The sequence below is a fragment of the Emys orbicularis genome, chromosome 3, assembly GCF_028017835.1.
Source record: "Emys orbicularis isolate rEmyOrb1 chromosome 3, rEmyOrb1.hap1, whole genome shotgun sequence".
NCBI lineage: Eukaryota > Metazoa > Chordata > Testudines > Emydidae > Emys > Emys orbicularis.
Window position 1 is genome coordinate 96520852 of NC_088685.1, and position 22427 is coordinate 96543278.

Sequence of the window (22427 nt, forward strand, 5' to 3'; positions counted from 1 at the left end):
CTGAAGGCCTTAGACCCAGTCACCACAGGACTCAAGCTCTGACCCTGCCCAGCAGGGTCCTAGGACCCAGGCCCTGAGGGCTTGCTGACTCGCACTCATTTGTGTGCGGAGGCAAGGGGGCCTTGGGCTCAGACCTGCATCAGAGGCTGGGTGCAAGGTAGAGTGTAGACACGCCCCCAGGGACTAACCCCTACGGTGGCGCAGGAGCAGCCTCCACTGCTGATCTCCGGGCCTGGAGCACCCGGGACAGCAGTGTTCAGTGCACGGCGGGGCTGCTTTGCAGGACAGGAAGTGTGCCACGTGACCTCCCCCAGCTCACCTTCCTCCCCCTCCCAAGGCCGATCACATGAGAGGAGCCTGTCCCAGGGCAGCTTCGCTGAGCATGGAGCTGGCGGGCGGGTGTTGCGCGCTCAGCCTGTGGCTGCTGCTGTGCCGCTTGCCGGTCCCGGGCGCCGCCGCTCCAGCGCCGCCAGCAGGGCCCTTAGCCGTGGGTGAGTCTGGCTGAGCGCTCCGGAGAGCTAGCGCTGAGCCTCAGCCGCCGGGCTTGTCTCTCCCCCCCCCAAAGAAGTAGGGCAAGGGGCCGCCCCTGCTGGAAAGGAGGCGGAGGGGCAGGGCTGGGGCCCCGGCTCCGTGGGGTTGTCACCTACAGCCAGACCCTCCCGACCGGGAGCGACCCCGACACAAAGGAGCTGCCAGTCAATAACTCAAGCCAGCCGGGCTTGTTCCTGCCCCCCTCCCCCTTCATCCCCCCTGCTGCTGGCTGCTGATTAATTGCAAAGCCCACGCTGAGAATGAGAGGCAGAGAGAGCTCTCCTCCTGGGCCCCTGGTGCTGGGGGGCTGGGGACTTCCTCCCCCTCCCCTCGGGGGGCTCACTGGAGACACCTCACTATAGCCTGGGAAAGCTTTACATCCATCCCGTGTGACTTGTCCCTGCCGCTGTAAACTGGCTCTGTGGCACTGCCACATTTCCTCACCTGCTTTCATATGTATCTGGCTGGAAATGTCCAGAAACTTCCCTGCCGGGGGAGGTATCCCCCCCTTCCTTTTTATACACTGCCCCCCCCCCCGTTTGCTTTATTTTTAACCAAATGTACAATGCCATGCTATTTACTTCTTTTCCCAAAGCTGAGGCATTTGTGTGACTCCCAGCACTCTCCCAGATAAATCAGTCAGTCAGTGCCTGACCTGAGTAGAGCATGCTACAAGTAGGTTTGGCAGAATTCTATTTATTTTTTTTATAATATAGAGGGAGAAGATCAATGTTTATTTTTAAACATCCCCCCCCCCCATTGTTATTGATCTAAATTTTCAGTTTGGGGAAATTGAGGGTGTGTGTCTGACAATGGGGGATCACACAATTATTTAATGATAGTAGACATTAAGATTCAAAAACTTAAAGCTTTATAATCATCCAAACACAAATTGTGACCATCACAGGTCAAAATATACAAAGTAAATACCCTTAAATCAAACTCTAATATCTTCTCAAGTAGCATTTTTCTTGTCCTATCTGTAAATTTTTGACTGATATTGATGAACATAAGAACAGCCATGCTGGGTCAGACCAATGGTCCATCTACCCAATAATCTGTCTTCTGACAGTGGCCAATGAGAGGTGCTTCAGAGGCAGTGAATAGAACAGGTAATCATCAAGTGATCCATCCCCAGTCACCCATTCCAACTTCTTGGTCTTCACAACATCCTCTGGCAAAGAGTTCCACAGGTTGACTATGTGTTGTGTGAAGAAATACTTCCTTAAGTTTGTTTTAAACCTGCTGCCTATTAGTTTCATTTGGTGACCCCTAGTTCTTGTGTTATGAGAAGGAGAAATTGCACTTCCTTATTTACTTTCTCCACACTAGTCATGACTTTACAGATCTCTATCATATCCCCCCTTAGTCGTCTCTTTTCCAAGCTGAAAAGTTCCAATCTTATTAATCTCTCCTCATATGGAAGCTAATCCATACCCCTAAACATTTTGTTGCCCTTTTCTGTACCTTTTCCAATTACAATATATCTATTTTGAGATAGGACAACCAGATTGGGTTTTTTTTGTTTTGTTTTTTGGTTGGTTTGTGTGTGTACAATGAAATTGATATTTACTGACATTTACCAATAAAAAAATCGAATCTTTCCAAAGCTGAGTGTAGGTTATGTTGTCTGCATGAGGGTGTGGTTCAGACAATGGCATACAGGCTAGGCCCTGCATTACTTAATAATGCAATATGTCTGAAATTTATTTATTTACTCCATTATAATAAACATTAACTCATGTTTTGCCTTTGGTCAGCAAAGTAAACTCCACATTTTTCTATGTGTGATTTTATTTTCTTCCAGTTATATACATGTTTTAAAAGAACTATTGCTCCATACTCAGCTTCTGTGACTCATATGCATCTGAAATGCAAAACCTCTGTAAGTTTCCAGAAGACAAATCTTGCAACCATTAGCAGAAATTGCAATATTACAATTTTCAGATGTTCACATCTTCTTTTTAAGTTCCTGAAATAAGTTTCTGGTTAAAGCACACTATGAGGAGTCTGACTGGGGTTCTGTTCCCTGCTCTGCCATTGGCTGGCTGTGTGACCTTGGGCAAATCACTTTGCCTCTATGCCTCAATTTCCCTTTTGTATAATAGAGATAATTTTCCCTTTTCTAAAGTGCGTTGAAATCTACAGCTTGAAAGGACTATTTATTATCATATCTGAAACCTGAAGGTCAGTATTCCTGTAATATGTAACTTTGTAATTCATCTTTTAGTTTAATATACACCTAAAGTCCATTGGGTGCTTGCCTTTGCTTAGTGCTCAGGAACAGCAGTTGAAAACTTACCAGACACCTAGTAGCTAGAGACAGATACAAAAGATAAGGCTGGTAGAGGCTCCATGCCCTGGTAAGAAGTCTAGGCTGCCTGTTATCACAGCTTCTGGGGAGAAGGTTGGGGTTTTTGGACCCTGCCTGGAGGCGTCATCTTTCCTATCAACTTTTGGATAGTACATGTCTGAAAAATTGAAACTGCCCCCTCCTCTAGCTGCTGGAATGGAGAAGTGCTTTCTTTATTTCCCCACACCCAGCAGTAAATAAGGAGGATCTCCATCACTCCACCCCACGTCATCTTCCAATTTTTGGTCATTTTCTGCTGCCTATGCTCACAGCTTTCCCAAGCAGTAGACAGAATGAAATTGATGTGATTCTTGTCCGTTTCAAACCACTCACACAGGCTAATGAACAGCAGCAGTGGACTGATCATGGTTTTGTTAAGTTTACTCTCCCTCCTGTTTAGCAAAACTTTGAGCACAACAGAAGCATCGGAGCAGGTCTGCAGATTCAGGATTACAACGCTGCATCTTGTACATTCAATTCACATTTGCAGGTTGTCTTTGTAATCATGAAGGCAAAAAGCTTAGTTTTTTAAATTAAAACTTAAATTTTGCAGAACTTAATGGCATAGGCCCCCACATTCACCAGGGCTAGTTTCCCAATCTCAGTTGATAAATAGATTTGCCAAGCATGGGCAAAACAGGATGATGTTGACTCATATATTAGTCTTAATGCAAACTGTAAGGAGAAACTCAGCACCTTGGCAAGAAATAATCCATTTTCATTACTGTTTGTTTTCTAAAAACAGGGCAGTTCTGGCATGTATCAGACTTGCATTTAGACCCTACTTACCACATCACTGGTGATCACACCAAAGTTTGTTCTTCTTCAAAGGGGCTAATGCCTCCAACCCTGGGCCTTTTGGAGATTTTTTCTGTGATTCTCCATATCAACTTATTTTATCAGCCTTTAAGTACATGAAAGAGGTCTGAACAACAAGTTTCTTCATGATATGGACAGGGTAAGTAATTGAGTCAGTTAATAGCCACCCTGCTAGTGAAACACTTTGAATAGTTGGAAGACCATAGTGCACTAGTTTTAAATACTCAAACATTTGTTTCTGTATGCAGCAATAAATTTGAGTTAGGTGCCGCTTCTGTCTGCTCCGCTTGCATTATCTGAATTACTAACAAGTAGGGCTATCAATCTCAGTTAACTCAAGCGATTAATGCAAAACAAATTAACTAGATGATTAAAAAATATTCATGATTAATTGCAGTTTTAATCGCACAGTTAATAATAGAATACAAATTTAAATTTTATTATAAATATTTTTGGTTGTTTTTCTACATTTTCAAATATTGATTTCAATTACAACCGAATATAAAGTGTACAGTGCTCACTTTATTACAAATATTTGCACTAAAAAGATCAACAAAGAAATAATATTTTTCTATTCACCTCATACAAGGACTGTAGTTCCTCTTTATGATGAAAGTGCAACTTACAAATGTAGAACTTTTTTTTACATAGCTGCACTCAAAAACAAAACAATGTAAAACTTAGAGCCTACAAGTCCGCTCAGTCCTACTTCTTGTTCAGCCAATCGCGAAGACAAACAAAATTGTTTACATTTACGGGGGATAGTGCTGCCCACATCTTATTTACAATGTCACCTGAAAGTGAGAAAATGTGTTCACATGGTACTGTTGAAGGTGGCGTTGCAAGGTATTTATGTGCCAGATATGCTAAATATTCATAGGCCCCTTCATGCTTTGGCCACCATTCCAGAGGACATGATTCCATGCTGAATTTAAATTGGTATCTATTATTGTTTAACAATGTGATTAAAACTGTGATTAATGGCGATTATTTTTTTTAATCGAGTAATTGCAATTTTTTTTTTAATCGTTTGACATCCCTACTAACAAGTTGCAAGACTGACCGAATGTTTGACCTCTGTAACAGATTTGGAGGTGCTGTGGAATAATTTATTAATATTGTATGTTGACCTGATTATTGGGATGTTTACTGTATAAATATATTTGTATAGTTTAATATTGGCTGTTGGCGAAAACAAGGGAGCAGGAGGGAAAAAGAAATAAAGAACAAATTTTAACAAGGATGATTAACCACTGGAACAAACTACAAGGGAAAATGGTGGATTCTCGATCTCTTGGAGACCGGATGCCTTTCGGTGCTTTAACCAAACGAGTTATTGGGCTTAATACACTTAATACAGGGGTAAATGGGTGAAATTTAATGGCCTGTTTTATACAGGCGGTCAGGCTAGATGATTTAATAGTCCCATCTGACTTTAAACTCTAAGAATCTATGGAAAAGAATGACTCAAAAGAAGCCACTTCTCTCCAAACACTTGAGGGTGTTAAGAGACAATAATGCCAGGACAGGAAGAGACCCAGGAGCATAGGTGATCAAAAGAACTGTGGCAGGTTTAAAAAGAAACACACTCTCAAGCATGAGTGGAGTAGTTTGTGGGAACCAGGCTCAGACAAAGGCACCCACTGGGGAGTCTGAAGAAGTTAGGCCTGCCAGGTTAGCATCAGATGATGGTAAGCCTTTAGGTCAGACACACGTGTATAGACTATTTTAAAATATTTTTTCTCTAAATGCGTTGTTCCCATTGTTAAAATAAACAACACTTTGGTTTGAGAAGGCTGTCTGATCATCCATTGGATACCTCTAGTTACAGACTCCTGAAGGGGAGACCTGCAGGTACCTGAACCCAGTCAGACCTTCTGGGTAAGCATGGCTGGTGCAGAGTCTGTTGTAGGCCAGGGCTCAGTGTAAGAGTGGGATGACTGTGGAGTTCCACCCCGGTATAGGTAAAGGCCTGAGACCTGAGGAGATGCACACAGAGACCTGAAAAGAGAGAGAAGTGCAGCTGCTCTGTATCCATGGTAACCTCCTATGTGATTTTCATCTGCTACATTTTCTCTATCTGCAGTCTTCTCTGTCCTTTATTTTGTGGTGTGGCTGGTTAAAAGAGATGTCCGCTTTATAATGCTGCCCTCCTCGTCTCTAACAACTGAAGGACCAGGCAGCCTGTGGTTTGAATCTTTGGTTGAACCACCACATGGTTGTGCACAGTAATGTAATACTCGGAGGCTAGTTATTTTAACTGCATATTGGGTTCATACTTATGCCTTGACTTATGTGGTGAACAGGATTGGGTCAGGCCTGACTACTACTCAGATGGGAGACTTTCAAGAAAAAAAATCAGGTTTTAAGGAAAATTCAGGAGGAACCTTTCTCCTCTTTGAGTCAATACTGAACAGATAACTCAGTATTGTGCCGGTGGTAGTGCTCTCTTTTTGACAAGAATTAGAACAAGCCTGCCCACTTTATCATCAACAAAGGCTGCTCCTGTAGTTGAGGCTGGGATGCAGGAGAGCAGGGTTGAAGTCCTATGTTGATCGCAGGCAAGACATTTACACTGTCTGTGCCTCAGTTCCCCATCTGTAAAATGGGGGTAATGATACTTCCCATTAGCACAGGGAAGCTGTGAAGATAAATGCTTGTGAAGCATTTGAACACTGTGGTGATGGGGGCCATGTCAGTAGCTAGACAGGACTATCCTGGTATTTTCCGTAAGAACTGGAGGTGATTAGTTTGGCGTCCTAGCCAAAATCCCACATTCTACCTACCTACAATTCCCTCTTCAGTGTAAATTAGTGGATGATTTACTTTTAGTGATGGGTATTTATTTTAGTGATGGGTATAGTGATGCCTGTGATTGCTGGTTTGCCTTTGTGTGTCAAGGTCTTTTGAGCTAAAAGGTGCTATATAAATACAGGAGTAGGATGCTGACAAGTGTATATATAAACAGACCAGACTAGATTAACCCATTGCACTTTATTTTCAACAGAATGGGAAGGAAATAAATAAATAAAACCTTAAATGGCTCATGTGGGGAAGGGGCGGGGAAGCAATGAAATCCAGATTACATATCAACTTTGAGTGGGTTGGTTTGATAATGAAAAGTCTTAATAGTGGTAAGTATTTATCATGGGATTCTCTGTTAAACATGGAACCTATTTATAAAAGGAGCAGACTTGGCAGGGACCCTCTCAGACAATGCACTAGCTTTTTATTTGAGTTCTGTAGCAGTGTTCCAGGCCAGAATTTAGGTGCATTGGCAGAGTTGTTCAGAACAACAAATGAGTTGTTTTTTACAGTGTTGAAGCTACTTTGACACTTATGAAGTCCTCTTCTTTTTAGGGATAGTCCACCTCATGTTCCAATGGAGGAACTCTCCACAAAGATGGTCATTAATGTTATTGGCAATATGACTTCCACCATTCAAAGTTTCTTTCCAGATCTCCAGGTGTTTCCTGCATTGGGTAATCATGACTACTGGCCACAGGTAAAATGAGTTTTTAGGAATTTGAGTGGATGGGCTTCTTTACCAGAATGGCTGTGTATAATTAAAAGCGCTGGAACACTGCAATAAAAATGAAATTTGTATATGAGTGTTATACTGGAGGCAGTATCCTATGATTCTCCAGTTTACACCTAGATCTTCAGAGTGTAAATATTTCCATACTACAGTGATGTGAAGTACAACTTTCTCTGTGTGTAAAGTTACCTGAACTAATGCTGATGTCAGATCAAATCTTTCTATTGACCTATGGTATCGCAAACTGACTTAGATAAATTGGATGCTTACAAATCATGAAACCACTACCTCATATACACAATTTATATACATTTAATTTTTTATGCTGGGTAAATCATGCGTATGTGTGTAATACTTGAGCTCAGTACTACAGATGGCATCCTTAATGGGATCTGTCAGTGTGCCAGTAATATTCAAGGCCTGCTTAAAAGCTCATTGGGAGTGTGTCCATTGACTTCACTGGACATTGGATCAGGACCATGTACATTTTTTGTAATTAATTTCCTGCTTTCTAATGGTGACGTAAAACAAATAACATAAAATCCCACCGTTCCTTCACTGATATCAAAAATTGCATTAGTAGTGCATTGTTTGGGACTGCTACAGATATTTCCACTGACAAGTTATTGGTCCCATAGTTCATTCCAGTCTGGCACAATGCCCTTCTGACTTCCACATTGTGTTAGCAATGTTGTTCTCGGCATAGATGAAAACATAGTGAACACTAGAAACTGAACATATCCACTAAACATATTTCAAAGTTAATATAGAAGTTCAAAGGAGTAAGGGCCAAATTCTCCCACCAGATCTTAAGGGAGGAGGTAGATCTTACGTAAGCAGATCAGTTGCAGTACTTTGTTTTTAAATTTTAGCCAGGACTCTCTAAGATCCTCCCATACTCTAAACAGTCCTCCCCCCCCCCCCCCCAAGCAGCATTCTGTATGTCAATTAGCCCTTACGGGGGGGAGGGGGGGGATATCTTTTAATATAATGTATAGTTACATCTGTTTCTCCCCTTTGCTTAAATGAAATTTAGTTTAGGTTTTTGTTGTTGTTGTTGTTTGTTTGTTTTTTAAAAGGAGTTTCAGCGTTTAGGGAGAATAACTGACATGCAGCAACCTCCTGGGATCTAGAGGAAGGTAGCTGCATACAAATATTCTGATACACATTGGCTGATGTAAATTCTCAGTGCAGACTTTAGCATTTAGCTATTGAGCACCCTGTATGGTGACTGTTAGTCGTGTTTGTAAAGCATATGCAATATAACACATTGAAATATAGTAAACTAGGACAGAAAAATATCATGCTCCAAAAACTTGTTTGCTGTTTAAAGGGAAACTGCACCCATTGCCCTCAGCTTTGCACTCTAAAATATGTGAGTATTTATTATACAGCATTTCGTTTTGAAATATCAGACTTCATTGATGTGCAGAATTGCCATGTTTTTTTCCCTATAGTTTGAATATCATGTGGGAGTATACAAGGGAGACACTGTACAAAATGTGAGGGTGCTGCAAGTTTGGATGGGCTATATTTTATAGGCACTTGCTTACTACGTGCCACAAACTGACATTGATGTGGCACAGCACATATGGCTGCTGTTGCAGTCCAAAAGCAGGAGTGAAATATGTATGCCCCAATATGCTGAACACCAACTGATTGAGTAAAGCTACTTAATGATCTTTGGTCCTTTTCTTGTTGCAACATATGTGGAAAATATCAGCGGATTAATATGTAATTGAATAGTCTTTCAGCCTTTGTTGTCACATTGGTCCTCTTGCACAAGCCTACCTGGTAGCTCCAATTAGAACAGGCCCCCTAATTTAGTGTCTAATCCAAATGTACACAGAACACGACCCTGTGTTTGGGAGCCAGATCGAAGCCTCCTTGAACCCACAATTGAGCCTCATATCTGGAGCTAGATTTAAGCATATCTGTTGGATGAACACTCACCATATATTTGACCAGTGCAGTTCTGGAAATTCCTTTCACAGAAACAGAAACATATGTGATCCATGCAGCAAAAAGATATAGACTGATTTTTGATAGCTCTACGTGCATGCAAAGACTGAAAGATGCTTTGTCCACAGACCTTGAAATAAGAGTGTCAACCTCAAGTGCCTACAAAGTTTAGTTTTTACATTTTATTTGAACAAATCTGAAAACCACCATAATACTATTCTCTCCCCCTCCCCCCCCCACGCACACACAATGTTTTGTGAATCGGAAAGGTGTCATTTTCATTGTGCATCAAAAAGAAAAACAAATTTTGAAACTTTGAAACTTTTTGTGCAACCGAGTTGTTAAGCCCTAATCCTATTACTTTAAATGTTTCTAGCACTCATTTACTAGTGGTGTTAAATGCCATAGAAAAGTGACTTCACATTCAGTTCTGACTGAAATTCAGGTATTTGGTTCTGATTACTTGAACTTGGACCTCTGACAGCCCTGGTGAATGCCCTAACCACTAGGCTATTCTGGGATTGGGGGTGGGGAGGGAGGGACGGTTTTTGACTTTTATGTGAAAAATTTGTATCAACATCTTTAACTAGGACTCACCTGACCCAAGCAATGCTCAAGTGCCTCAGCAAAACCTGATTAGAGAACTCTCACATCAAACTTAGACAGAAGATGGAAAGTTTTTTCCCCTAAAAACCCTGTTTAAATGTTTAGCTTGGGAGCAAAAGAGTGCTGGGGGGAATAGCATTATGATGGTTTTCAGATTTGTTTAAATAAAATGTAAAAAATTAAACTTTGTAGGCACCTGAGGTAGAGTCTCTTGTCTCAAGGTCTGTGGACAAAGCGTCTTTCAGGCTTTGCATATAAGTAGGGCATAAAAATCTTTTTATTGCATTCACCACATATCTTTCTGTTACTGTGAAAGGAATTTCTACAGCTGCACTGGTCATCAGTGATATCTTGTAGTCAGAACAGTACCTTAAGCTCCCACTCCTTACCTCTCTACAGAAATAACTGGATGAGATTCTATGGCCTATGTTTTCCAGGAGATCAGACCAGATGGTCCCTTCTGGCTTTACAAATCCATGAATTTGTGTGTCAGACTGTGATGAAAGTTCTGTTTTTTGACAGGATCAGCTGCCTGTATCTGCCAATGAAGTTTACAGTGCAGTAGCAAATTTCTGGAAACCTTGGCTAACTGATGAGGCAATCAGTACCTTCAAGAAAGGTAAAATATAGTAGCTACATTTTATAAAACTAATGCTGAGTGGTCTGACAGTTCTGTAGATTTACCCTCTCTCTTTCACTAAACTGCAAGAATGAATGAGTGCAATAGAGCACCTGGCCCAGTTTCTCCAGAGGTAAGAGTTATTGATTTTGCTATATAGCAATTCCTGTCTACAGTTAATCTTGTAGGGAGACTTTATTCTTGTTCTAGTGTAATAATAATTCCCTGCTTTGGGTAGCACTTACAAGCTTTGTACAAACATAAAAGAGACTCATTCCCTGCATGGAAGAGTTCACAATCTAAAATAAGAGCATAACTATCAAGGAAGGTTATGTGAAGCCATAGTTACACTTGTACTTAAAGAAAAATTGAAGAATAATTGTTTACTTGTTTTGAGACTATTTGCAATTCAAAGAGCAAGTTTCAAAGATCTAGTAACACGTTTATGCAAAGTGAGGTGCTAGCAAATAATCACTAGGATTATACAATTAATTAAAATGTTCCGTATCTAATTTAGTTAATCAGATATAGGCTGATACAATAATGATTTTTTTTTAAACCGACGGGCTGACAAACTCAATTCAATTTGCAACTCCCACCAACACTGCAGGTTTGGAAGTTTAATTTGAACTGGAATATTTGGGGGTTGGCATTCTGAATAGGAGAGACTGGGTAAGAAGGACTTGAGAGCAAGAAGGGGAGAGAGAGAGACTAATGGAATAACACACAGAGGGGCAGATCCTCAGCTGGTGTTAATTGAAGTCAGTGGAGCTATAGTAGCTGGGGGATCTGCTCCACAACATCTACAGCGGAACCTCAGAGTTAGGAGGAACACCTCGGGAATGGAGGTTGTTCATAACTCTGAAATGTTCACAACTCCGAACAAAATGTTATGGTTGTTCTTTCAAAAGTTTACAACTGAACGTTGACTTACTACAGCTTTGAAACTTTACTATGCAGAAGAAGAATGCTGCTTTTAACCATCTTAATTTCAATGAAACAAGCAAAGAAAGTTTCCTTACCTTGTCATATCTTTTTTTCAAACTTTCCCTTTATTTTTTAGTAATTTATGTTTAACACTGTATTGTACTGTATTTGATTTGGTTTTGTTTTTTTGGTCTCTGCTGCTGCCTGATTGCATACTTCCAGTTCCAAATGAGGTATGTAGTTGACTGGTCAGTTCATAACTCTGGTGTTCGTAACTCTGAGGTTCTGCTGTATGCTATAGAGGGTTGGCCAGAGTTGTGGGTTAATTTTTTCACGCTACTACATAACATAGGCTTCCTTTCATGAGCCTGAATGGATGGCAAAAACATTGTGTTTTCCTTTAATTGGATCTCTGTTTTGGAAGTCAGATGTCCTTTAACTACAGGAAAATCAGTGAACTCACAATGCTAATTTTGAGAACCCACAAAATGACTAAGATATTATTGTTGCATTTAGCACCACATATGCAATTACCCAATTCATACACACATGCGAATTGACAAATAAAGGGCAAAAAGTAGAAGTGGTCCTAAAAGATGCCCTGTGTCATTTTCCTCACCTCTGAGTGATCTTGAATACAGTGAAATCAACTAGATTACTTGAGAAATAAGGGCTGCTCGATATGAGTAAGCATGTCAGAATCTGGTTGATAGAAGTCTTACTAGTCTAACTGTCAGTGTAGTCCTTTCACTCTAAACTTGTGTTCCGAAAGCATTCTTCCTCTAAATCATGTTGATCTTGTTTCCACAGGTGGCTTTTATACACAAGTCTTTCAATCCAGTGTTAGCCCTCAACCACTCAGGATAATCAGTTTGAACACAAATCTATATTACAGTCCCAACCATGTGACTCTGAATATAACTGACCCGGCCAACCAGTTAGCCTGGTTGGAGAGCACACTAGAAATCTCTCTTCAAAAGAAGGAGAAGGTAGGCGTTACACACAGAATACTATGAATCAACTCAATGTCAGTAGTAGTATCCATCATATCTATTTGTGTAAATTGAAAGAAAGCTAGCAAAAGGAAAAGAGAAAGAAGTGAATCAAGTTTCAGGGCTATTTTAGAATTTGCAATTGATTTGATAGGGCAGAGGCTTTAAGAAATGTATATTTGCTACCTGCTACATACAGTAGTGAGCAATAGGAAAGAAAAAAAAGAGACCTGACTCTAGTCTTACTTATACAGGTTTAATATCATTATAATAATGATAATATCATCTACAAAAAGGGAAATAAAAACAGCCCAGGAAACTACAGACCAGTTAGTTTAACTTCTGTGCCAGGGAAGATAATGGAGCAAGTAATTAAGGAAATCATCTGCAAACACTTGGAAAGTGGTAAGGTGATAGGGAATAGCCAGCATGGATTTGAAAAGAACAAATCATGTCAAACTAATTTGATAGGGTAACGAGTTTTGTGGATAAGGGAGAAGCGGTGGATGTGTTATACCTAGACTTTAGTAAGGCATTTGATATGGTCTCACATGATATTCTTATCGATAAACTAGGCAAATACAACTTAGATGGGGCTACTATAAAGTGGGTGCATAACTGGCTGGATAACCGTACTCAGAGAATAGTTATTAATGGTTCCCAATCCTGCTGGAAAGGTATAACAAGTGGGGTTCCGCAGGGGTCTGTTTTGGGACTGGCTCTGTTCAATATCTTCATCAATTACTTAGATATTGGCATAGAAAGTACGCTTATTAAGTTTGCAGATGATACCAAACTGGAAGGGATTGCAACTGCTTTGGAGGATAGGGTCAAAATTCAAAATGATCTGGACAAATTGGAGAAATGGTCTGAGGTAAACAGGATGAAGTTTAATAAAGACAAATGCAAAGTGCTCCACTTAGGAAGGAACAATCAGTTTCACACATACAGAATGGGAAGAGACTGTCTAGGAAGGAGTATGGCAGAAAGGGATCTAGGAGTTATAGTGGACCACAAGCTAAATATGAGTCAACAGCGTGATGCTGTTGCAAAAAAAGCAAACGTGATTCTGGGATGCATTAACAGGTGTGTTGTGAGCAAGACACGAGAAGTCATTCTTCCGCTCTACTCTGCGCTGGTTAGGCCTCAGCTGGAGTATTGTGTCCAGTTCTGGGCACCGCATTTCAAGAAAGATGTGGAGAAATTGGAGAGGGTCCAGAGAAGAGCAACAAGAATGATTAAAGGTCTAGAGAACATGACCTATGAAAGAAGGCTGAAAGAATTGGGTTTGTTTAGTTTGGAAAAGAGAAGACAGAGAGGGGACATGATAGCAGTTTTCAGGTATCTAAAAGGGTGTCATAAGGAGGTGGGAGAAAACTTGTTCATCTTAGCCTCTAAGGATAGAACAAGAAGCAATGGGCTTAAACTTCAGCAAGGGAGGTTTAGGTTGGACATTAGGAAAAAGTTCCTAACTGTCAGGGTGGTTAAACACTGGAATAAACTGCCTAGGGAGGTTGTGGAATCTCCATCTCTGGAGATATTTAAGAGTAGGTTAGATAAATGTCTATCAGGGATGGTCTAGACAGTATTTGGTCCTGCCATGAGGGCAGGGGACTGGACTCGATGACTTCTCGAGGTCCCTTCCAGTCCTAGAGTCTATGAATAACTCTGACCTCACTCCTGATCTGTGTTGGTGCACGTGAGATCAGAATCATGTCTGCATTATAAGGACTATTACAGTACTTTCATAGCCCAGGAAATCCAAAATTGAATTATCCACAAAACTACAAGACTTGATGCAGAGGACATTTCTGCTATTTAAATGGGAAATTGGTTGAAAAGTTGCATCTATAACATGGTACCAGAGAACATGAGTATGTTTGTACATGTATTTGCAGTATAAATATTACATTCTTTCCTTTTAGCAGATAATACACATGAAAAGCATATATCACAAACTCTATCTTGCATACACAAAATGTTGTTCAGATTGCTAAGCATGCAGAAGTAAAGAAATGAAAGTTAAAATTGTGTACACAGTTTTGTCTCCTGTGTGAATACATATTGCTACAATATTTAATCAAACAGTCGTATGGCATTTCTCAAACCCTACAATAAAATAATCAAACAATTTTGGAACCTAAAACAGTTCAAGAAAACAGCAAAAAGTTTTTCGTTTTTTTGGGTTTTTTTAAAATAATGGAACAAGTGTATTTTTTTCACTCTCCTTGTCTCCTAAATTACTGAAATCTTTTTTGCACAGCCTTTCCCAAAATATTGACATTAGTCCAAAGAACAGTGCTAAAAATGTCACGCTGGCAAATATTTTTCAAAAAATTATGAATGTTCAAAAAGAAAGGCTTAGAAAGGAAATGTCTGCAGCTTTAGTTCTAGGAGTTGCCACTTCCCTAATATTGTAATAAATGTATTCACTTATGCTCATTTTCTGATGTAAGGTTACTAAATATTGGTTCATAATTACTTTACACACTGTTACTAACTACTCATACTTGCTTATAGCAAAACTAACTTACAATGTTCAGGCTGACAAAGTCTTTCAAAGACCACATTATTATGAGACTCAATGTTAATCGGTTCTAGGCTAAAGCTGAAAATGTTTGCTTCATATGAGGATGCTAACTGTGTTGTATCTATCTGATCTTTTAGGTATATGTGATAGGACATGTGCCAATAGGATATCTGCCTTTCGCAAGGAACACTACTGCCATAAGAGGATATTACAATGAGAGATTAGTAAAGATTTTTCGCAAGTATAGTGATGTTATTGCTGGACAGTTTTTTGGACACACACACAGAGATAGCATTATGATCCTTCTGGATGAGAAAGGTAATGATGTTTGTAGAATACAAGTGTCTTTGCTGCATCCTTTCCTGATGGGCTCCAAGTAAAAGAATATTTTGGTGTATATGGGGGCCAGTCAAACTCTGGTGTGAATTATTTGTAAAAAGAAATGGGGATGAAAGTGCTATTTATTTATTTTTTATCAAGGTTGTTGAACACTTACTACAACACTGTATAAATGGTGTTCTCCCCAAATTCCTGTAATGAGAACTGCACGGAAGAACTATGCATTGTATTGTAAGACAGATTGTCCACATTTTCCTTTTCTACTGATATTAGAAGAGGCTTTCTAAGCATCACACTTCTAATGAACGCCAGTAGTTCCTAGACAAGCATCTCTAGTCTTTCCTCTCCTCTCTTTCAGTGACATGGTCAAATTACACTGGCCAGTTCCTATTGTGTGTTATGTATGTCAGAGGGAATGTTCTCAGGCCAAGGAAACATGTTCTGCTTTTTGTGTTTCCTGCATCATTACTGAACCTCTCTGCTGGGTTCCCTGCTGCTTCAAAGTTAATTAAGATAAGTGGCGGCAGTGGGGAAAAGAAATCTCTGCTTGTGCCATCTCCTTGATCAGGTGATTTCCCTTTGGGATAAGCACCCAGCTTTGAAGGTTTTGCATTGTGCTCTGAAATCACTTATTTTTAAGAGTGAGAGTGGCTACAAAGGATGTTGTTTCTAATAGAAATCGCTGCTTAAATATTTGTGTCTATACCATAGAATGGTGACTCCAGTGCCTGAGTTCGCTACAAGTTTATGGCTATAAACTTGCCATAATTGACTCCACATTTATAATTGTTTTTAGAAGTTCGTATAAAACCTATCATAAAACCCTTCAGTGAATCAGCTCTTCACTCTGAGTCGCTGTCCTTAACATAGGCCAATTTCACATTGACACCCAATAAGAAGGAATAGCACCAAGTGAGAGAACCACCTTTAGAGAGTTTGTTCTTAACGTGTCTATTAAGGCAGTGTTTTGCCTAGATGATGTTCCCAGGGCTGGCTGCACATTTAATTAACTGATTACACATCCAAACTTCAGCGAGGGGGACAGACCAGCCTTGCTGCTTTGTCGCTGCAGTTTGCATTGTGCAAGTCACTCTGCTTCCAAATCTGTTTTATTGTCTTGTTCCTCTGACAAAAATAGGCACTTGCATGTCTAATCTTGCTCACTATGACTTTGCTCTTTTCAGAATGTGTTCTCATTTCAGGCATTTGTTTATTGACAAAGCTTCGCTGAATTCAAGCTCAATTGGAATTTGCAGCCAAAATCCATGTATTGAGATACAGAGTCCATTTTATCTCCTTCAGAAGAGTCTGCTGGCTTTCCAGCACTGTTCTTCAGCTTTCAGAGCTCCTGCTCACTTGTGGCCTTCAGCCTTGTGACTTCTGCACTGTTATGCTGGCTGCATAAAGGAATATCTAACTTTCTTCATAGAGATGCTCTAAATACACATACCTGTGTATTCTAGCTACTGAAAGTCCTCAAATATTCTCCCTTTGACTTGCTGTAAAGAGCAGGGTAGACATAACAGGTGGCAGCAGGGATTTCTCTCATAGCCTGGTTAGATGAGCTTCAGGACAAATTGTTTTAGGCTCCTGACATTTCTGATAATGCAAAAAACAAAGGAAGCTGCATGTAAGACGTAAGTTGACAATAGCTCTGATCTGTTTCCTTTAGTGAGGCTTGTCACAGTTCAGGGCACCTGTACCTGAATTCCCGCTCCGTGGTCCAGCAAGGGCACCCACTTTCAAGCTTCTGGCTCCCCAACTATCAGCTCTCTTGGGTGGAGACGTGTCCTAAGTTCCCTCTAAGCTTTGCAGCCATGCAGCAGCCTATTAAGTGCCATGCAGGTGCTCAGGGCTGCAGTGGGGAGAGGCGCCTCTCCCCACCGTCCCCCGGCCTGGACCTGCCGCGGCTGGGGGAGAGGCACCCCTCCCCCGGCTCCAGCCCAACCCGAAGAGAGGCACCTATCCCACGGCCTCAGCCCCGGAGCTGCTGTGGCAGGGAGAAGGGCCTCTCCCCCCTGTTCCCCAGCCCAGGTGCTGCTCAGGGAGAGAGCGCTAGGGGGAGTCCTTTATCCCTGCTGTAGCCCCAAGGCAGCCTGCACCCCAAACCCCTCATCCCCAGCCAGAGCCCACCCCTCCAACCCTCTGCCCCCGCCCTGAGCCCCTCATCCTCAGTCCCACCCCAGAGCCCGCACCCCCCTGCATCCCGAGCCTCTGCCCCAGCCCTGAGTCTCCTCCCACACTCTGAACCCCTCGACCCCACCCCCACCACATACATTTTGTTATGTGCACCAATATGGAGGTGATGTATCACACATACCTCCATATTGGTGCACGTAACAAAATTCATTCTGCACATGCGTGGGAAAAATTAGAGGGAACACTGGACGTGTCTCTCTCCTTCCTGACCAGGGTATTTCCAGGCTGCACAGCTCCCTGCCTACACTGAGTTCCCCAGCAAATCAGACTGCCTGATCAGGCCTGCTTTGCCTTCTCCTCAGAGGCTATAGGCAGCATAATTGCCCACAGTTAAGTTACACCCAGCTCTTTCTGAGCAAGCACTTTTATTCTTAAGGGGAAAGCATTACAGAAAAAATATATTAAAACAATAAAAGGAAGGATTGGAGCCTCCCTTGGAGAGTTTAAACTCACGCTGTTTATCCAAAAGTCCTTTCTCTGACTGTTGGTTCTCTAGAGAATCCAGTCTGAATCAGTATATGCAAATCTCTCCTGGTGGTGGTAGTTCTCTGGAGGTATTATAACCTGAGTAAATTTGCCTAATCACTCCCCCATTGTTCTTAGTTCCTGGAGGACTGTTGTTCCCATCCCCCATGGAATTGCATACAATCCCTGGCCCATGATGATACATAAACTTAATTCAATAAGGACCTGAAGAATAGCTTTGTGAATCTCAAAAGCTCGTCCCTTTCACCAACAGAAGTTGGTCCAATAAAAGAAAAATGACCTCACCCACTTTGTCTGTCTTCAATGAGGTTGTGCAGGAAATTGCCATATCTGTCACCATGCTAACAACAGAAATGCACTGGATACGTAGGGCATGGCTACATTCTGGATTGTTGGGCCAATGTAGCTATTCTGGTGCAAGCCTCCAGTGTAGATGCACTGCACTGACGTTAAGCGGAGTTCATATGGGTGAGACGTACCTAGGTTTGCACCAGCGCAGCATCTCTATGCTGGGCGGTTGCACTGATATAGCTACCCCTCTGCAAAAATCCCTAAAGTACCTAAGCCAAGCACCCTGGGTCTTGTCTTCTTTGTTCTCAAATGTAAATAATGCATTTCTAAAAGCATTTACCCTAAAGGGAATGATTATTTCCCTTTTTTTTTTTCAGAAAACCCAATAAATTCCTTGTTTGTGGCACCTGCCGTGACTCCAGTGAAAAGTGTGTTACAGAGAGAGTCCAACAATCCTGGAGTCAGACTGTATCAATACGATCCTCTTCAGTATAGCTTGTTGGTACGTGAAAATTAAAAGCATTGTGTTAGTGTTAGGCTTGAGCTGTAGCTATTTTAATACTTTTTTCATACTGGGTGTCCTGCTGCCAGATTGGTGCTGGGTTCTGTCTTCTCAGTGGTAGGCAGAGAGGGGTGGGAGGAGGAGGGGAAAAATCTTCAAATAGGAACTATGCAGCCTTTCCTGGGCCTGAAAGATCCACCTCCCATTTTCTTTCTGCTGCCTAAACCCTAGAACACAGAATAAAAGTCAGAAAAAAGCTTTTGTTCAGCTGTGGAAAAGGCAAGTAAAATCCTGGCGTGTATGGATAGGTCTCTCTTTAGACACATGTGAGCTTTGGTGATAGAGAGAATAACTTTTGTGCACTTAGTCTGGCACTGTATAAAACACTGGAAGAGAACTTCCAGAAGGTTCAGGGGTGAAATCCTGGCCTCACTGGAGTCAATGGCAAAGCTTATGTGCTTAGCTGCTGCCCATTTCTCACATGACCCTCATTCCTGCAGGTCTTCATTTCCCTACATTCTTCCCATAGCCTCCACTGGCCACCTATCCATATGCCACCAAATGGTGCCTGGGGAAAAGTGAGTTCAGCCCTTACTATGCTTTTCTCACTATATGTAGCCTAGATCTGGTTTTAACATTCATTTGGTCAGCCATCAGAGATGTGCATAAGGGACTTTGGTTTACCCTCTTCTTTGAGGGAAAGCACCTCCAATAATGTAGCTACTTCATTTGTCTCTCTCATCTCTTTCTTCCCCCCACTATTACAGCAGTGTAAGTGCCAGCTTATGGTGTGAGCCCAACTCTTGGGGTGGGGCATGACCTTTTATTCAGTTGTGAATAATAAGCAGTGACAGCTTCCTAATCAATATATCATTCTAGAAACTTAATGAAGCAAGCAAGAAAGCAATACAACTGTGCTCCCCGCCCTTTTTTTTTTTTTTTAAACTTGTAGGATCTTTGGCAGTTTTACTTGAACCTCACAGATGCCAACATGAAAAATGAATCAAACTGGAAACTAGAATACATCCTGACCAAAGAATATGGTATTGAAGACTTGAAGCCAGAAAATTTATATGAAATGGCAAAGCAATTCACTGTGCCACACAGCAAACTTTTTCAACAATATTACAATAATTTCATTGTGAGTTATGACAAAAGCATTGTCTGTGAAGGGGACTGCAAGACCAGCCAGATATGTGCAATGCAGTATTTGGATCACTCTTTCTATACAGATTGTATCCAACGGGGGTAGTGTGGAGATGAAGTACAATGTGATCAGTACTGATGTTGTTATGTAGCCTGTATTTTAAGGAATCTGTTTCCCTATCCTGCTGAAGTGGGAGCCTGTGGCAATCCTCTGTGAATTGAAGGGGGGGAATTACATCCCCTAAATCTTTTATTCTTGGTAAATATATTGGCCATAATTTTCCAATTGCTTTGTCTGAAGTTGAACACCTTAATAACAATGGCTTGATTTTTCAGTGATCCTGAGCACCAGTGACAGCCATTACAGTGAATGTGCATTGCAGTTGCTCAATACTTATGAAAACAAGCCATTTTTATTCAGGTGTGTAAATATGGGTTTCAGTATCTAACTTTAGGCACCTTGGTTTGAATACTTGGGCGATATATACGCTGTTTAGATTGTAATCTGTAACGCTGCAAAAAGCAATGTTTGTATAAGTGTGTAAGTTGAGTTGTCACACAAACCTTTGTGATCTGTAAATATTTACTGAAAGTTGAAGGACACAGGACTATCCAGTACTAAGGGTACGTCTACATTTGGAGCTGGGGGTGTGGTTCCCAGCTCAAGGAGATATACTCCTGCTATCTGTAATTGAGCTAGCGTGCTAAAAATAGTGTAGTCGCAGCAGCATGAGTGGCGGGATGGGCTAGCTTCCCTGAGCGCGTGCCTAGGATGGGTACATATTTGGGTCAGCTAGCTTGTCCCATCACCAGTGCTGCCATGGCTACATGCTATTTCTAGCATGCTAGCTCAATCAGCACTAATGTGAGTATGTCTCCTCGAGCTGGGAATCATACCCCCAGCACCAAGTGTAGATGGTACCCTAAGGCTCAGATCCTCAAAGGTGCTTAGGCAACTAACACCCATGGGAGGCGCCTAAATGCCTTTGAGGATCTGGACATTGCTTTCTCCGTATGAAGCTGTGTATATTAGTGGTAATGTCAGATTTATACATATTTATATTAACAGATTTTTTGACAACGTAGGGACACAAATCAATGTTTGACTCAATGGAAGTCACTAATGAGATATGAACACACATTCATCTATGTAATATAGGCAAATGCGTACCTATCACAAGACTTCTGAAACTTTTTCATAGGGTGAACTATATCGTAATACAGAGTTTCTCATGGATAACCTTTCCTCTGGTTTGTGATTGCACAGACCACCTGTTCCCTGAGTCAGCTGCAGCTATTGTTTGCATGAAAAAGTAATATTCTCCCAAGTATTTTAAATGTCTTTTAATGCAATTCAACATATGGAAATGAGAAGTCATTTTCTGCTCTCCATGGAGTGCAGGGCTACAGTTTGAGAACTGTGGTTAATACATATATTATTCATGAGTAGCCAAACCTATAGCTCTGGTTGCAAAACTATTCCCATTATTAACCCCTTGTTTTTCATGAAGTCTTAACTTACAGATAGATTTTGCTGTTGGAGAACATCTCATGTTTTGTCTCAACCCAAAAGTGAAATTTGTTCTGCAAAGTCTGAGGGGAAAATCCCTTCAGCTGCTGGTTATGAAGAATAAATTTAAAAAATAATAAAAAATATTGTTAGCTTTTTTCAAATACCTTAGACTTGTCATGGAAGGATCCTCCAATGAGGAATGCTTGCTTTTGCTAAGTTTGCATTCTGAAACAAATCTTTCAATGTTATTAACATTTGAGCAGGTCATCGAATATGCACAATAGGAAATCTCATTAAATTTTAAATGGTGCCCGTACATGCCCAACTCTAGCAATATAGACTTTGAAAAAAAGATAAGAGAAATTAATCTGGCTTTCTTCAATTATTCTCTGTAAACAAGGCCTCCATACTATGACAGTATTCCTTCCTATGAATGTTTAGAATGTGCTTGATCATTAGATCACACATTCGATTCATCTTTCCCATACACTGGCCTTTGCACACCAGAATGCAGCATGACTGACTTCTTAAAAGCATTGCTGGGATTCCTGTAACTATCACACTGGTATTTGTCCAAACTGTATGTCTTTGCATTAAGATAAAGTGAAGCAGTGGCATTAAATACAAAAGAAAATATGTGTTTTTAAAATAAAATAAGAAAATACAAGAATGAAGGTCCTCTTATGAAAGCAAACTCACCCACATTATACATTTGTAGTATTTTCCCATTGCTGTTAGGAACAATCTGTCCAAAATAACATTTCTCTGATAACTTGACCACTCATATTTCACAATTTAAAAAAAATTTGTGCACAAACTTAATTGCTGCATTAACATTGCATTCATATTTGGAGGGTGTGTAAAATATAGAAATATAGATATTAATACCATGTAAACGTCATCTTTTCTGCCAAATAATTTGTACTGTAATATTTCTCTTAAATTATATTTCCTGAAATTTTCCATGTTTTGTCAGCCTAGATGTGGCTCTCCCCCCCCCCCTTTAAAGTGGAATAAATCATTTAGAATGAATACCAGTAAATGGTCTGATTACATTTGAATGGAAGTAAAACA

General features: G+C 40.9%; 1 protein-coding gene across 1 annotated transcript; it reads left to right on the top strand.

Moving 5' to 3' along the window:
• Window positions 1-346: 346 nt before the first annotated feature.
• Window positions 347-19992, top strand: SMPDL3A (sphingomyelin phosphodiesterase acid like 3A). The gene is given in 10 exon segments (XM_065401931.1): window positions 347-491; window positions 3630-3707; window positions 3710-3842; window positions 7064-7208; window positions 10332-10428; window positions 12166-12344; window positions 15015-15195; window positions 18570-18694; window positions 19647-19940; window positions 19942-19992. Coding segments are annotated over 10 exon segments (1428 nt in total).
• The last annotated feature ends 2435 nt before the right edge of the window (window positions 19993-22427 follow it).